Genomic DNA, 17,899 nt, shown 5'->3' with positions numbered 1-17,899 from the left:
GGGTAATTTATTACACAGCAATTGATCATCAATGCAGATGCTAAGAAAGGATAACATTAATAATTAACAATTAACAAGGCCTGCTGGACAGGCATGTACCCAAGGTTCATAGAGTGGATTGAACACTAGCTATATAGGTATACGTGGAACCAGGTCAAGTCCACACAGCACTGGTGTACTGTGTAAGGCGTTCCATACATATATCTCAGTTCTGGGGGTTCCTTGAGATGGAGGATGTGTACAACCCCAAAAAAGACAATAGCCAGAAATAAAGTACACACTGTCAGGACATGTAACAGCAAAGGAGAGGGGAACTAAAAGTCTGGGCCCAGGGAGAGTCTCCATGAGGAGCTACCTGCCAACTCTGGTTACACCTGTTGATAAGTGCATACTTATCACCTGTCACCTTCCTGTGCAGGCAGGTGGTCTTCTCTATCGCCTGTGTCATGCACTCCATTTATTATTTTAGGAAACACTGTGGTTACTAATGCTGCATCTTTTCAACGAAAGACTCTGATGAGCAAGTTAATCATTTTTTAACCAGAAAAAGAAGTGAAACAAAAGTCATCATTTGAATGGGTGCAATTTTCCATGTTTCCTTCGACAGTGGCCACCCTCTCCAGCTCTCATGATGCTTCCTCTACCGTTTCTCCCCACCCACAAACTCCCTCACCCCTCCACTTAGCAGGAGGAAAATGTGGGCAGGATGAGGCTGTTGTGCTTACACACACAGTCACCCCAGGACCTGCCTGCTCCCCTGCCTGTTTACCCACGACCGACATGTTCCTCGCTCTGGGGGAGCAGACTAGGCTCTTTGAGGGCAGGTATCGGTCAGTGAGGGGAGACAAGTCCTGGTGGCCCTGAGGGGACCGACTGTCTTGAGAGTCATTACCAGAGTTTCCGTCTGCCTAAAACGGGCAGCATGTGAAACCCTGTGTGAGTCATGAGGGGTTCTCAACTAAAGGCAGTTGTGGTGCTGAGTCAGGGCTTAGCTAATGAATGGTGCAGACACAGCCACATGGAAGTAGCAGGCTGCTGGGCCAGGACCCTCTGTCACTCTGCAGGGCCAGCAACAGGGCTAGAGGACAGTGTGGTTGCCCCTGAAAGGTCTCAGGTGGGGGCTGCTAGCCCAGATGCCTCAAGGTCAGGCTGACCCTGGTCTGTAAGCAGGCTGAGGCTCCTGAGATGGCCTCTGAACTTGTATTTCTTTGAAGTAGGGACCAACCCACTAGGAAGAGTCTACATTTTCACAAAGCAATATGAGCTAAAACACCCTAGCCCCTTGGTCTACTTTTTGTTTTCCCTTTTTAAAAAAAATAGATTCATGGATCTAAAGAAATGTTTCCCCACTCTGTGAAAAGCCATAAAGCCAGAGAGATGATAACGGCAACTGAATTCAACCTCAACATCGGGGAGTTTCGGGGAGAGCTGGGGACTGTGGTGAACTGGGGGTGCCTGACCACCTCATCTAGGCAGCAGCCCGTACTCCACAGGGAACTGCGGCCGTGTGGGCGTGCAGATCCAGTGCTGCTAGACCTAGTGATTTTTTCAAGAGAAGCTAGAAATCTAGACTTTTTTTAAAAAGTAAAATCTCCCAATATTTAAATGGTTCAATGTTTTCAAGACAGAGTGGACTTAAAGGGAACACATCTATGGGCCTTATCTGGCCCTCAGGTTGCCCACTGATAGACTTTGGCCTAGGCTGTTGAGGGAGATGCTGCAGTGAAAGCAACGTGGAAAGACAGAGGTGCCTAAGGGGAGAAGCACATCCTTGCTCATTGTCTTTGCTGCCCTCCATGCCTGCCCTGGGTGAGGACACACTGCTTAGAAAGGGAGAAATACTCTGGCTAAACCCAAGGCCCCTCTGATCCTCAGACCTCTCTTCTAGCTACACTCACTCCCTGGCTGACCAGCTAAATACCATCAGTACACAATGACCTCACACTGTATCTCTGCCCCAGGTTTCTTCCCCGAGCATCCGATTCCTATGTTCAGCTGCCTACTTAGACTCTCCACCTGGAGGGCTAACGGGTACCTCAAGTTAACATGTCTACATCAGCACCTTGTCCTGATTGCTTCTTCCACATCTTGTCTTCCCCAGCTCCACAAATGGCATCACGGCTTCCCTGCTGCTCATGTCAAAAATGTAGAATTTTTCTCTTTCCTCACATTCTATATCCTACCCATCAGCAGGTCCTATCAAAGCTGTATTCCAAATAGATCCTACACCTGACCCCTCATCACCCTCCACCATTCCCTCTCTGGTCTAAGCCACCACCACTCCCGACTGAGACTGCACAATAACCTCTGGTGAGGTCTCTCCCGCTTCTCTCCACATTACTCTATGGTAACTTCTCCATGAAGCAGATTTTAAAAATATATTAAAAAATCAGATCACAACACTCTTCTGCTTAAAACTTTCCAATGGCTTCTTCAAATCTAAACTCATTGTTGCCATGACTTCGGGGCTTGATGACCTTGACCATCCCCGTGGCTCCTTCTTCTTCCACTGCGCCACCAGGGAAGCCAAAAATATATTAAAAAATCAGATCACAACACTCTTCTGCTTAAAACTTTCCAATGGCTTCTTCAAATCTAAACTCATTGTTGCCATGACTTTGGGGCTTGATGACCTTGACCATCCCCGTGGCTCCTTCTTCTTCCACTGCGCCACCAGGGAAGCCCCGTGGCTCCTTCTTTCACTTCATTCAGGCTGCTGCTCACACACCATCTCCCCAGAGAGGCCTTTGCTGAAGGCCCCTCTGCTGTGTCTCTCCCTCTTTCACCCCTGCCCCGATCCCTTAACTTACACTTCCTTATTCTTCTAAGCGCTTATTACTACCTCGTGTTTCTGTAATTGTCTATGTCCTCTGCTGGAACATGAGCCAAATGGTATCCAGGCTTTTGTCTCTTATTTCACAATGTATTCTTACATCTTATGACCGTGCCCAGCACACAGCAGGTGTTCAGTAAGTATCTGTTGGGCTGGAGGAATCAACACAGGTCCCTATGTAAACTTCCAGTGACCGAAGCTAAGGCCCAATCAGTTGCTCCCCGGGAAGTCTACTCACTGGTTGAGGAAGGCAAAGAGGTATCTCATGATAATCAGAGTGGTTTTGGGCAGGACCAGGAGGACCTTCCGGATGTGCAGAGCTCTCTCCTGCAGGTTGTCCATTGCTGAAAGAAAAAAGCCATGCGTTACCCTCCACTGTAACTGAGATCCCAGGAAATAGTGGTCAGAAGGCCCTGACTAGCAGCGGGTGCAATATGGAGAGCAGCCAGTCAAGTCCACACAGCACTGGGCCAGTGTAAGGGGCTCCATCTCTGTGGCTCCTTGAGGTGGGGCGGTTGTGATGGGGCATACAGGCTCCAGAACCTTCTGTGGATCAGGACTTAAGATGTATGCTCCTTGGGCACAAAGGGGTTGGAGATGCTCCCCAGAGCATCTACCACCCCCTTATTACAATACCACAGGCAAGGAGCTGACCAGAAACTGCTATGACTGCTCGACACCCAGCCTTGGAGGGCCTACATGTGGGGAGAGGGAGGGGCTGCACAGGTCCTGTCCTGCCCAATCCACACGTGCATCACCTCATCCCCTGGACGAGTCTAGCATATCTTCCCCCCTCCCTTATCTGCAGTGGGGATGAGGAGAATGTGGTCAGAGGCAAGAAATGACAGGCGCCTGTGTAAGCAGTGATATCTGGGGAGAAAACCAGAGAACTTTCCTAACTCTTGTGCTGTGGACAGATTAATTCCAGGTATGGCCCTAGGCCTGTGCTTCCCTCATGGCCCGCCTCCCCACTTTCACGGTGTGCCGTGTGGATATTGTCACTTTCTAGGAGAGCCTCTCCATGAAAAGGAAATGGGAGGTACTAGAACGGGAGCACATCTCAAGGGGAGGATTGGGCAGCCAAGGTATCTTGTACTGTCCTGGCAACCCCCATCCACTTAGGGTATTCCACCTAGGCCCAGTCCTGGAAAAAGACATGAAGGTAGGAGGGATGCATATATTCCGTCACCCACAGAACACATTTCCACTAGGACTCCCACAGATAGTGAGTAAACCAATAAAACAAGAGAGCTAGCTTCCTGAGTGCTCTGGGTCCCTCTCTCAGAATAACAGAGAGGGAGAGCGCTCAGGAATCAAACTGGAAACTCGGGGGTGGGCGGTGGGGGATGAAGACCTTGGTTGATCTGGGAAGAAAAACTTTTCTCCATTTCAAAGGCGTTGCCTCCTCCAGCCTCTGAAGCCACCATTTCAACGGTGTCTGCTTCCAGAATGACTTAATACTAATCCAAGTTTCCATGGACAACAAATAAGAGGGGGGTCCAGTATAATGATCTAAACTCAATGGCCAGGAATAGATTTTCAAGCCCTAAATTTTAGAGTAAGAGGCAGAGAACCTCTAAGATACCTGCTTTATCTAAAGATCAAGTAGGGACTATCTCTCTCTGAGAAAACATCATATCACTACTTTTAAATGTGCAGAGGTTTTTATTCCTAGAAGAACACATCTCACAGGTAAGTCATGCCATATTTAAAGCAACAAGCAGGAAATATTTGTAACACTTACGTATTCTCCCTTTGTATCATGAAAAGCACAAGCACTAATACATGAGCTTCTAATAGCTGAAAAGGACTGTGTCTTATATATGAACATAAATGTATTTTAATGAAGAAAGATAAAGCCCAGCGAAGCAACAGAGTTTAAAGTGAATCAGAAAGAAAAAAGCCAGGAGTTCTGACTTGTGATCCAGACTCTTCCTGAAAAGTCATTCTTTTCCTCCCCTACTAGGGGATAAATGAGTGACAACAAGGAAGAGAAACTTCACCGAGGAAAAGGAAGAAAGGAAAACAGTACTGGAAAGCTTATGAGAAAAAAAGACCCTGTGGAAATTTGTTATCTGTTGCTATGAGGTGCTCTGGCCCAGAAGCCAATCTGAGGCCAGGATGATACTTACTGACGCAGGCCATTAGGTCATGGAAGATGTCCTTGGGGAAGAGAGGGTGTTCCAGCCCCCGGAAGTAAAGCTTTAGGACGCCAGCTATGGAGTCCATGTCATGGTCATTCTGGTCTCCAGCCAGGGGGTCCTCTCCTAAGGATAAGCAATCCCCCCAAAAAGGAAAGAGAGAGTGAGAGAGGTAAAAACAAACAGGATGAAGCAGAGGTGGTGGGGAAGGAGTGGCCTATTCAAATCTTCATTGCAGTCCATCAGCTTTCTGCCCAGCATGTTGGCCATGAGTAGGGCAACCAGGGACTAGCAAAAGCAAAGACTGCTTAGGCTCAGGGGCCCCGGGGCCAGAGGAGGGGCACAAAAGTCCATTAACATAAATTTGCTTGTGCCAGACTGGTTCAGGGACATTCCCTCTGGGCTGGGGATGGGACACAGCAATTGGCTCTCTCATGAGATCATGAAACCAGGCTGGGACTGAGCCCCTAGGGGAGGGAAATGAGGCCAGGGAGGCCAGTCCCTCTGATTAGCTCTCTCTCCTCTTGGCCTGTAACAGAGCACACCTACTTACAGGAGAACAATCATACTGGAGCTCCCTATGGAAAATTTCATATCAGATGTAATTAGATTTAATGATAGGACCAACCTCAAATTGAAACTATATATATCCATTTCAGTGACGGAAATTGCCAAAGCTTGTCCATTACCTTAATAGCCCACAAGATAATAAATGGGCTAAGATGAACAGGTGCATTCGCTCTGCCACCAAGGGTTCTGGATACAGCCATAAACTGCCCAGATATCATAGTTAACTTCTTGGGTTTGGGTAGATCATCTGGAGGAGAGGGGCAGGATGAATGGGGCTGAGAAGGAGGAAACTGGGATGTACCCTGGCACCTCCCTGCATATCTGGGTGGGGGTGGGGGGATGTCTACAAGAGAGAAGGTGCTGGGCTGAAGACGGAGGCAAACTGGCTTGCTAACCTCTGGGCACCTCTCAGGGAGAAAGCGTGGAGCTAGTATCCTGGGGGGCCAGCAAACATTTGGTCTTATCTTTCAGGCTGTTTCCTCACCTCTCTCAAAGGCGTTTTTGATGTCATTCACTTCCACCTGCGATCCTGACACTCGGAAGATTCCCTCATGCTGTAGTCCTAGAAAGACAGGGAAAAGTGATCAAGGAGACAAAAAAGCAAATTCACTACCACGGCTCCAAGCCTAGTTGAGTGTCTGTCTCCCTCAGCCAGTGTGTATTTAAGCATCCTGTCTCTCTTCTTCAGGCCAGAGGAGAAAGCCTATACAAGGATGGTGGAAAAGTCACTGGAATGAATATGAGGCATTGGCCTAAAGAAAGCACTGAGTCAGAGACTTAAAGGAAGAGATGTCTACACCATTTCTGATTCTGACACAGTCTATGAGGCAGGCTCCTTCTCCAGCCTTTGCTTCTCTGTCCCCAGCTGCAAAGTGGGGAAGTGATTCCTGGCACCTGCTTATCCCTAAGGGTCAGGGATGAGATTTGGGGGCATGGCAGGCAAGCCATTACACACCACCAGAGTTTCATAGGGTCTGAGATCATACTTAGTGCTTTAGCTGTTCTAACACTGTTCGGCTGTTCTAGAGGACAATGCTTTCACTACTTATGAAAAAGGGAGGACATAAATTGGTACAACCACTATGGAGAACAGTACAGAGGTTCCTTAAAAAACTAAAAATAGAATTACCATATGATCCAGCAATCCCACTCCTGGGCATATATCTGGGAAAAGCCATAATTCGAAAAGAGACATGCACCCCAATGTTCATTGCAGCATTATTTACAACAGCGGTCCCCAACCTCTTTGGCCCCAGGGACCAGTTCTGTGGAAGACAGTTTTTCCATGGATGGTGGGTGGGGGTGGGCAGAATGGTTCAGGCGGTAATGCGAGCGATGGGGAGCAATGAGGAGCGGCAGATGAAGCTTCGCTTGCTCGCCCGCCGCTCACCTCCTGCTGTGCAGCCCAGTTCCTAACAGGCTGCGGACTGGTACCGGTCCACGGCCTGTGGGTTGGGGACCCCCAATTTACAATAGCCAGGACATGGAAGCAACTTAAACGTCCATTGACAGATGAATGGATAAAGAAGATGTGGTACATATATATACAAGGGAATATTACTCAGCCATAAAAAAGAATGAAATTATGCCATTTGCAGCAACATGGATGGAACTAGAGATTATCTTGTTAAGTAAATTAAGTCAGACAGAGAAAGACAAATATCATAGGATATCACTTATATGTGGAATCTAAAAAAAATGATACAGGGACTTCCCTGGTGGCCCAGTGGTAAAGAATCAGCCTTCCAATACAGGGGACGCAGGTTCGATCCCTGGTCGGGGAACTAAGATCCCACATGCCATGGGGCAACGAAGCCCGCGTGCCACAACTACTGAGCTCACACCCCTCAACGAGAGAGCCCGCAGGCCACAAACTAGAGTCTACGTGCCCTGGAGCCCGCACGCCACAACTAGAGAGAAGCCCACGCCGCAGGGAAAGATCCTGCGTGCCTCAACAAAGACCCAATGCAGCCAAAAAATAAAAATAAAATAAATAAATAAAATAAATAAATATTTTAAAAAACCTAAAAAATAAAAAGATACAAACTTATGTACAAAACAGAAACAGACTCACAGACTTCGAATACAAATTTATGGTTACCAAAGGGGAAAGATGGCGGGGAGGGATAAATTAGGAGGTTGGGAATCAACATATACACACTACTATATTCAAAATAGATAATCAGCAAGGACCTACTATACAGCACAGGGAACTCTACTCAATATTCTGTAATAACCTATATGGGAAAAGAATCTGAAAAAGAATGGATACATGTATATGTATAACTGAATCACTTTGCTGTACACCTGAAACTAACACAACACTGTAAATCAACTATATACCAATGTAAAATTTTAAAAAAAGAGAGAAAGAAAGAAAAAGGGAGGACATGAAAAGACAAGTTATCAGTCAACAGACAGCATTGCAGGCACTGTGCCAGCCACTGGTCCTTGACTGCAGTTTGACTGTAAAGGCAACATGCCTCAATGGCACACTAGAATAATGTGCATGAAAACGATGTCTTTTTGAAGTTTGTTAAGGTAAAAATAATAATAGAAAATTAATGCATGTGTGGTGATTGCTTCTGTGCTTATAACCACATAAAGCAGGGGCTACCAGCAAGCCCATTTTCTAGGTGAGGGGATTGATAAGGGATGACCAGCATTAGGTTATACAGGTGATAAGAACCAGATCCAGGGGCCCAGGTCTTCTGACTGCAATCATGTACTCATTCCTCAATACCAGGCTTGTGAGTCCTATTGGAGTGAAAGCGCAGAGGGTGGGGGATCACATTTGTCAGCCTGACGGTGGATACGGCTCACAGAGAGCACCCCACATGCAACTCAGAACTGGGGAGGGATCCAGGAAGCATGAGCCCAGGGGCTGGACCGAGCTAGCATCTTTTATCATATCAGGCCTGTCCAGTTTTTCTCAAGAGCACCGTGGCTCAAACTTGGGCATTTTGTCAAAGTCCCTCTGTTACAGCATGATCCATCAACATTTTTGAATCTCAAACAAATTTCTTCTTTGGAAAACAAAATAGAATAATGCTACATTTTGTCCACTGTTTTAGGACTCCCCTCTTGATGGGGGTGGTGTGGTGGTGGTGACTGGATTCTACCAGCTAGACTTTTGCAGTAAATCACAGAGGCCAGGACTGAATCCTGAATCCAACTGTAGCAATAGTAAGAAGTAAGCAGGGGGAATTTAATTACCTGGCTTGTAATAGGACTTAAGTTGTCTGTTCCTCTAGGGGAATCTCCAGAATATCCGTCACAGAATGGCAGGCAATGTTAAGACCCCAATGTAACAGTACCATATTAGTTACCAATGGGGTGTAACAGCCAGATAATGCCGTATAAACAAAGAATGTAAACAGCAAGTTTCTGACAGAAACAGCGACTACTCAGCGACTCATTGAAAACACAGTATAATATAAGGAACTGTCATCTCAGGGACCAGGCTACTCAGTCTCACTGGTGCAGCCAACAGTTTGCTGAGAGAGGATCATCTCAGTACGTTTTGGTAGATTAGACATCAAGGACAAGCCAATTTGGCCCAGGGGCCCAGAACAAGAAGAAATCAGAGGAGAGCTTATTGGAAACCAGGCAGCAGGCCTGAGGCACACCGAGGTCCCTTTCTGTCTGGTTTCCATTTCCCCTTGAGAACCGAGGCTTTAGAAGGGCCAACATGTGCTCTTGCTCAACAGATAGAATCTTTAGAGTGTCTGATCTGATGATTCTGAAAGTAGGAACATTAATAAATGGTCGGTTTCCAGAAAGTGAAGGGGAAAAGCACTTGGCCTTTTTATTATAACGCAGGGAAGGCCTCACATACCCAAGCTGACACATGCATGACCTTTCTCATTTTTCCTTAGTGCCCACTGACATAAAAGTATAAAGCCAATCAGACTTGGGTAAGTTATTTGGAAATGGCACAAAACTGTCCATTTTGCGCTGGATCCAGCTGTTGCCCAGAGTTGCTCTCCTAGAGAAGTCTTGAAATGATTGCTACAACACCACCTCTTGCTCACATGTCTCTGCTCCCTTCTTCATGAAAATGGTGGGTTTTTTCCATCCTGATTGAGTCTCAGTTGTTCCTCACATCCCTTCTCTTCGTTTAAGTCTTCCTGGATCACCCGGACCCACCATTTACACGTGAGCCTCAGCTTTCTCATCTATATAATGGGGACTAGAACATCTACCTCCCAGGGAACATGAAGAGAGTAAGGATGTGCAAATTTTGGCAGTTGGTGGGCCACAGATGTTTTGGGGGCTGACAAAAGTTATGGACCCTATCCCCATTAAATGCACATATACAAACATTTTATCCATCATCTTTAGGGAGTTCAGGAATACCTTAAGTCCCTATCTGGGGGAAAAAATTCAATTTGCTGAATAATTTTTTTTTTTTTTGGACACACCACACGGCTTTTGGGATCTTGGTTCCCTGACCAGGGATCGGACCTGTGCCTGCTGTAGCGGAAGCGTGGAGTCCTAACCACTGGACACCAGGGGATTCCCTCAACAAATGTTTTTTGAACAGCTACTACAGAATAAGGTTTTTTTTCTTCTTTAAGTCAACAATATATTTATTTGCTTCATCTTATAATATTTACACATAAAATGGCTTCAGAATTGTTAGCTCACCACCCTGTGATAAAAACAATTACTGACTACTGTGCATTATTTTACAGTTCTTTTTGCTGTTAGACTTATAGTATATAATCAAAATACTGTTTTTCAAAGAAACTTAGATTATTTTCTTCCTCATCTCCTCAGTGTGCCTATGTTATTCATCTGTAACACAGTTAGGTTTATTTGTTACCTTTTGTATTCCACTTGGAGTTTTACCCACATCCTTGTTTTATATATTTGTTCATTTATCTTTTGAGTATGGAAAACACCCATGTAGTTCTAAAAGTCAAAATTATACAAAAAGGAATACTCAGAGAAATGTCACTCTTCTCCCATTTCTCATTCCCCCATTCTTTTCACTCTTTTGACTCATTCATGTAAATAACCAGTCAAATATTAGTTTCTGGATTCATCCTTCCTGTATTTCTTCTTGCAGAAGTGACAAGGCACATGTATATTCTTATACCCTCTTCTTTCTTACATGAAAGACAGCATGCTATAGATACTCTTTTGCCCTTTGCTTTTTTCCACTTGACAATATATCCTGGCAATCTCACCAGGTCATTTCATGGATATCTTCCTCATTCTTTTTGGCAGCTGCATAGTCTCCCACTGTGTGCATATACCATAGTTTATTCATCTATTCTTCCATGTATGGCATTTAGGTTGTTTTGTTTCTAATATTTTGCAATTACAGATGAGGCTGCAATAAATAACCCTGTGCAAATGTACTTTCATATTTTGGAGGTGTATCTTCATGGTAAATTCCTAGAAGGACTGCTGGATCAGATTAGTGCATATGTAGTTTTGTTAGATGTTGCCAAAATCCCCTCCAAAAGGGTTGTATGGGTTTGCATTCCCATCAGCAATATGTGAGCATATCTGTTTCCCCAGAGCCTCTCCACAGAAATATGCTAAGTTTTGGTCTCCTCATGTACTGTGCCTGTACAGGGGCAGGGGCAGGTACATTCAAGCCACGATATCCAGAACCCATCCACTTCTCAACAACTCCACAGCTGACATCCTATGCCATGTCTTCCCTGGGCTACTGCAGCAGCCTCCTATTTCCTCCTATGGTCTTATCTCTACACAGCAGCCTGGAATCTTTTAGAAAGATCACTCCCTGTTCATAAATTCTCCAACAGCATCCCACTCACTTAGAATAAAATCCAAACACCTACCTTAGTCGACAAAACTCTAAGAGTCTGGCCTCTGGCTTCATCTCCTGCCACTCTCTTCTCCACTCACTCTGCTCCAGCCACACTGGCATCCTGCGTGCTGGTCCTTGCATATGCCAAGGATCTCTGCATGTGATGTTTCCTCTCCCCAGAACACTCTTCCCCAGATACCCATGTGGCTCACTCCCTGACTTCCTTCAGGATGGCAAATGTCACCTTTTTGGGTGACCTAAGAGTTTCCCTGAACAATCCACCTAGAACAGTATCCCCTCTCCATTCTCCATCTCCTCACCTTGTTTTATTTTTCTTCATGACACTCACCAACACCCGATATATATTAATTTGTTTATCAACTGATCATCTATTTATTGGTCCTTTAGTAGAATGTGAGGTTCACGAACACAGGAACTTTTTCTTGGTACACAATGAGCAATCAATACACACACAGACGGTCCTCTACTTACAATGGTTTGACTTAAGACTTTTCGACTTTGCGATGGTACAAAAGCGATACACATTCAGTAGAATCTGTACTTGGAATTTTGATCTTTCCTGGGCTATTGATACGTGGTACAGTACTCTCTCGTGATGCTGGGCAGCAGTCATGGGCTGCAGCTCCCAGGCAGCCATGCAAACACGAGGGTAAACAAACGATACACTTACAATCATTCTGTACCCAGATAACCACTCTGTTTTTCACTCAGTAGAGTATTCAATAAATTACATGAGACATTCAGCACTTTATTATAAAACTGGCTTTATGTTAGATGATTTTACCCAACCATAGGCTAATATAAGTGTTCTAAGCACGTTTAAGGTAGGCTAGGATAAGCTATACATGTTTGTGTATAAGGCTTGCAGGTTAGGTGTGTGAAATACATTTTTGACTTTAGATATTTTCAACTTACGATGGGTTGATCGGGATATAACCCTATCATAAGCTGAGGAAGACGTGTGCTTGCTGAATGAATGAATGAACAGAATGTATGGATGAGAGAATCTGAGTTCAGACTCTCTTGCTCCTATTGTCCTTTAGGCACAGATAATTCTTCCTCCCCTGAACTCAGTTTGGACTCATCTTTGCCAACTGCTTGACTATTAATCATTACCATCTTGTGAAATTTCTTATACTGCTATTCTGAATTACTACAGCTTATTTGACTTTTTACTTGCTTATTTATTTTCTCCAAACTGCATCTTAAAACCAGGTAAAGACAGGGTTACTCCTGTTTTTGTTTTCCTATTTGGCAATGCATGGTGCTCAGCACCGATCAGGGGCTTGATAAATATTTGTTGACTGTTCAATAATGCTATACAATGCTGTTACCTCTGGTGGATGGAGATAGAATGAAAAAATTGTAGCTGATTAGAATGGCATAAGTTGTACACATGCTAACATAATTATTATTCCAAAAATAAACCCAAGCAACGTTCCAGTTTATTGGGAGAGAGGAAGGAGAGGAAGGGAGAGAACGGCTGCTTCTGAATTGAGACCAGCGATCATCTACATACCTCCTTAGCGCCAAGAAGGTCATTCTGTCACTTTTCTTAAAACTAGGCAGGATAACATCTAAAAACAATTTCTGATGCCCAGTTCCTAGAAATCTTCATGGTGCTTGCTCAGATATCTGTGTTCTCTAAACACTCTTACACTTGGAAGACTCAGTTCACCTCTTTCCCTAAATTCTGTCCAACCAGCCTAGGAGCTGCTGAGGAATGGATTTATGAGATTCAGTGTCATCCAAGCAGAAGACAGCGTGACTTAGGTTGAGAAGGAGCCAGCCCTGCCAGACTCTCAAATGTTGGCTACAACCTTAAGAGTAGCTACTAACTGAGCTCTGGAGATATCCTAAACAGTGAGACCAAACCAGAACAAAAACTGAATATTACCAGGAGTCAATGCAATATTGTAAAAGGAGCTTGTTTTCAAAGCAGTCTGCTGAAGAAAGCCAATGTGACACAAAGGTCCAGGCTATGCAGTGGGAGATACCAACATGGGCAAAGACGGTGAGTAATGGTGAAACTAGCGTCACCACATCGGACCAGCTAGACTTACTCACATAACAGCTATAATTTAAAACTCACTCTAAGCTAGAAAAGGGAGTCTGGTAAGTGGCTAAGGCACCTGGGGGTAAAAATACATGATATTTTTCTCTCAATGTCTAGGTGTGGCCATTCTGAGGTAGCAAACATTATGTGAACAAATAAGATTTTACTCCTCTTTGGAGAATGTCAGGATGGGAAGTCAATCTCTATTCTTACTCTATAAAGAATTCCTGGAAGTTCTTCCCAGTTCTTGTACAAATATGGGCAAGGCTGTAATCCTGCTTACCGTGTCTGCTGATAAACCGGATACAGCTTTCTACTACCAAAGGAATTGCCTGGCTGGAATCCTAAAAAGCCAAAGAAACACAACATTAGAATCTTCAAAGAGAGATAGCCCAGGGTCAGAGAAAATGAGCCAGAACCATGTGGAACTTGTCTCAGCTGGATCAGTGGCTGGTCCACAAGAAGCATCCAGCCTGGCCTCCACGCTCCAAAGCACGTGCACAGCCATCTACTTGGAATGCCTCATACCGATGTCTTAAATTCAGCGCGTCCTATATGAAACTGATCATTTTTATCCCACGCTCCCCCCGCCCGCAGCCATACAATCAATCAATACATACATATATTCTGTCAAGTTTGCCTCCTAAATCCATTTATTTCTCTCCATCTCTACTGCCACCAACCCAGTCCAATCCACCAGTATCTCCATTCCCATCCCTGTCGTCCTCCAAACCAGTTTTCTTCCCTCATATTGGTTAGGTGAACTTTAAACGTGCACATTCCGTCATTTACTCTCTAGGCTAAACTCTTTCAAGGACTCCTCGTTACTTTCTGTACGCAGCCTTGCGTGTCTGGGGTCCTGTCTTAGCCTCCAGTTTTGTCTCCTTCTGCTCCTAAGTCCTCCTTTGCTCATGGCTTTGCGTGAGCTGCTGGAATGCTCTCCTCACCCCGGACCCCCACCCCCAGGGTCTCAGTGCAAGCATTACCTCCTCAGGGATGCTTTCCCAGACTCCCCAGATGAGATCAGAGCCCCTGTTTATGGGGTCTCAGCACCTTGTACCTGGCCTTCACAGCCTGATTTTGACTTAATTGTGTGGGTATGAATATTTGTTTGCATTTGTCACCATTATAGCTCGAGTTCCACAGGGCAGATCCTATGTCGATTCTTGGTGTCCAGCTCTGGCCATGATGCTCACATAGCAGGTGCTCAATTAATATCAGTGGAAGGTAGCAGAATGAATCAATGGGAGCATCAGAGAGGGGGTTTGTTTGGCATAAAAGGCAAGAAAGAAAAAAACCTAACTCTTGGAGACAGTGGAAACGAATTGGTACTAACTTAAGCAGCAGGCCTCCCAGATATCAATCTTTGCTCTGCCATTTTTGTTCTATAATCCTGCCATTTATTTAACTTCTTTTGGCCTTAGTTTGGTATCTACAAACTGGGGAGGGGGATTGGTGGTGAGGAGAGTAATATTTCCTATTGGCACATGAACACAGTGCTTACCATTTACAAAAGAATTTATAGAAGTGTTGGGTCATATATTAGGTGCTTTAGATGGATTGGTCCTGGTAACAACCCTATGGGATGTGTATTATTATTATCCTCATTTGACAAGTGAGGAAATGAAGGCTTAGCAAGGTGAAATAGCTGCTTACAGTGACACAGCTGCTAAGTAGAAGAGCCAGGATTCAAACCCAGGCAGTCTCCCCCTGAGACTGAGCATCTCACTACCACCCATACTGCGTCCTAGGAGCTTGGCAAACATAGTCAGGTGTGTATACCAAATATTACTGAAAACCAGTAGGGTTTTCTAGTGCAGCTAAATGCAAAATCACTCAGTTACAGGGAAGGAAGGAACCAGGCAGAGTGACCTTAGTCCTAGTTAGAAAGGGCTTTAGATGTTCAGGACAGAGACTGGGCTCTCCAGTAGGATGGGTCCTGTGGCTTCTGCCCATTTCACAGGTTTGTTTGTGCCTCTCCCCCGGCTCTAAATTTTCAACTGTAGCTGGGGGTTTGGCCACTAATAGGGAAGCAGTTGGGTCTCATGAAGATGCCAGGCTGAGAGAAGAGCTGGCGTGGCCTCCAGCTCCTGAGCTTGCTGGGAAGCCAGGATGCTGCCAGAGGACGTACTGTGTACCAAAGTGCAGCTGGAGTCAGGAGGGTCTCAGAGACCCAAATGCTCGTCTCATGATCCCCAGACCCGTCTGCTTCCTCCAGCTCTCCAGCTTCAGTAGCCAGTGTCTGCCTTCTTGTTGCCATCAGTAAATTCTACCAGTCAGCCTAGGCTGGTCTCAGAGGAAGAATCTTTTTCAGCTCTTCCTTATGCTAATGAAGAAACTGGGTTCCACTATTAAAAAAACCCCAAACCTAATTTTTTGGAGGTCTTCTTATGTTTACAAACATTGTTATTATACTTTTCATTTACAGACAGGAGTAGCAGTGATAATGAAGACAGTGATATGAGGGTTTGTAAAGTTTTTCTGCCCCTAAGACCCAGAGGGAGGGAGGTTGGGAAGCTCACAGGTTATGGTTTCAATAAGTTACGTGAGTGCAAAATTCTGCCTCAACTTGTGGTAAAAGGAATATCAATGATAGCTAAAGGGAAGCATGCAGGGCTGCAGAAAGCAAAGCATCAAAGACATTAACCTGCATGTCCATGGTTACCAGAAGTAGCCCAGAGGATAATTTGTGGCAGACAAGAGTGGGCCAGAGATGACCTGTCCTACTGCAGAGGAGTATTTTCCTAGTCCCCACTGCTCCAGTGGAGCTTAAGTCAGAGTCCAGTGAAAACAAAGGACAAAGGACATTGCAAGGACAAAAAGTGATGAGGGCTCTGACTCTCTCCTTGTAATGTTTCTGAGCTCCAAGTGAATCCATTTCCCCAGGACGTGCCCTGGTGAAGACCCTCACTTCACCATAGATCTTGCATACAGCTGACCGAGCAGTGTCTAAGTGTGTTCTTGTTTTTTGTTTTTTTGTTTTTTTTTTTAAGTGTGTTCTTATTCAGTGTCTGTCTCTCCCTTTCTTCCTCTCCCCTTCCCTCCTCCAGTGTTAGAATCCATGTCAGTTTAATTCTTTTGTTCATAATATTTTTGGTCATTTAACCCCAGGGTTGGAAGGGCCCTTGAAGGACGATCGGGTCAAATCCCCATTCAATCAGATTAAAGGAACTTTAAACCAAAAGTGGAGGGAGAAAAGTAGCAAACATAACTTGGAAGAGATAGTAAAGCAGGGGTCCGGTGATTTGCTGTGGAAAGCAGTCAAGAAGGTGGCTAGATAATGTCTAAATATGCCATTGTTTGGTATATTTCTCACATGTGAGAGAGTTAGGATTTTTGCCAGGTACTGATCTTTGTTACATTCGTTAGGTTTACGTTTTCACCAGGGAGAAAATACAAGTCTTGACCCCTGATTAGATGTGGGTAATAAGGAAAAAAGAGGCATCAAAGATAAGATGTGGGGCTTCAGGGATTGTGAAGAATAGAGGGTCTCCATAAGAGTCGAGAAGTAAGAGGAGGCGCTAAGGAACTGAAAATGTGGTGGGAAGGGGAGGAGATGGATGCTGAGGGTAGGAGGTGCCACTGCAACTCTTGAGCATCAACGTCCTGCCCATCAGTTAGGAGTTAGATCCAAAGACTCAGAACGACAACGTTACAGAACAAGTGGACGCTTCGGGAAGGAGAGAAAAGAGACAGAATCATCCAAGGGAACACAAGTGACAAGGGAAAGAATATGGAAGGAAGTCAAAAGAGAACCAAGCCTTGGGGAAATGCTTACATTTCGAGGAACAGAGAAAGATGGGCCAGCAAAGAAGATACGGAAGTAATAGGAATGAGAAAATTCTGGGCTTGACGGGAGCAGGGAATGCTTGGAAGCAGCAGTTGAGGCATCTCTTTTTGAAGGAGAGTCAGATGGTCTGAACCTAGGCTTTGCTAGGGTCAAAACTGATTGGAATGCATTGGGTAGACTCAAATGCAAAAGTTACACAGTTCTTCCTCTTGTTTGGCTGATTTGCCATAAACAACCAAACAAATTTTATTTCCTGGTTATGTATACATGATTACTCCTCTTCCAAATTACTCACTATTTACCTTTCTGACTATCTTAGAAAAACTCTTCACTGATCCACCATTAGATTTTGAGCTGCTGGAAAAAAAAGTGAACAAAAACAAGGTCTTTACTTGATTGGGGTTTCTGGTGCATGCTGGAACTCGTACACAAATCTAGCACCTGGCAAATATGCTTTGCCTGCAACTGCCTAGGCACAGCAGGATGGAAACCAGATGGGTGCAGTTCTTTTCTGATTATGAGCCCAACCAGGGACACATATCACCTGCCAAGCCGTGGCCTTTGGCACTCCTGCAGCCAGAGTGGTCGCACCCAGGCTCCATCTATATGTAGGAGGCTCAGTTTCAGTCCAGGAACTGAAAGGAACAAACTTCAAGGTCAATCCTGTTCTTATTTTCGAAGCGGGGGGGGATAAAAAACA

At 45.0% G+C, this 17,899-nt stretch overlaps 1 protein-coding gene across 10 annotated transcripts in view; it reads right to left on the bottom strand.

The window, feature by feature from the left end:
* Nucleotides 1-17,899, bottom strand: part of SRGAP2 (SLIT-ROBO Rho GTPase activating protein 2) — a 242,266-nt gene that overhangs the window by 23,859 nt on the left and 200,508 nt on the right. For all 10 annotated transcript variants that reach the window (XM_081219057.1, XM_081219060.1, XM_081219059.1 and 7 more), the window contains exons 14-17: nt 13,693-13,753; nt 6,029-6,106; nt 4,966-5,100; nt 3,072-3,177 (exon numbers count right to left, since the gene is read on the bottom strand). In XM_081219057.1, coding sequence (XP_081075183.1) covers nt 3,072-3,177; nt 4,966-5,100; nt 6,029-6,106; nt 13,693-13,753 — 380 coding nt within the window. The remainder of the gene's footprint in view (nt 1-3,071; nt 3,178-4,965; nt 5,101-6,028; nt 6,107-13,692; nt 13,754-17,899) is intronic.

The sequence above is a fragment of the Mesoplodon bidens genome (genome assembly GCF_964165515.1).
Source record: "Mesoplodon bidens genome assembly, chromosome: 2".
NCBI lineage: Eukaryota > Metazoa > Chordata > Mammalia > Artiodactyla > Ziphiidae > Mesoplodon > Mesoplodon bidens.
The sequence above is the reverse complement of the archived record's forward strand: the minus strand, read 5'-3'. Positions and strand labels throughout refer to the sequence as shown.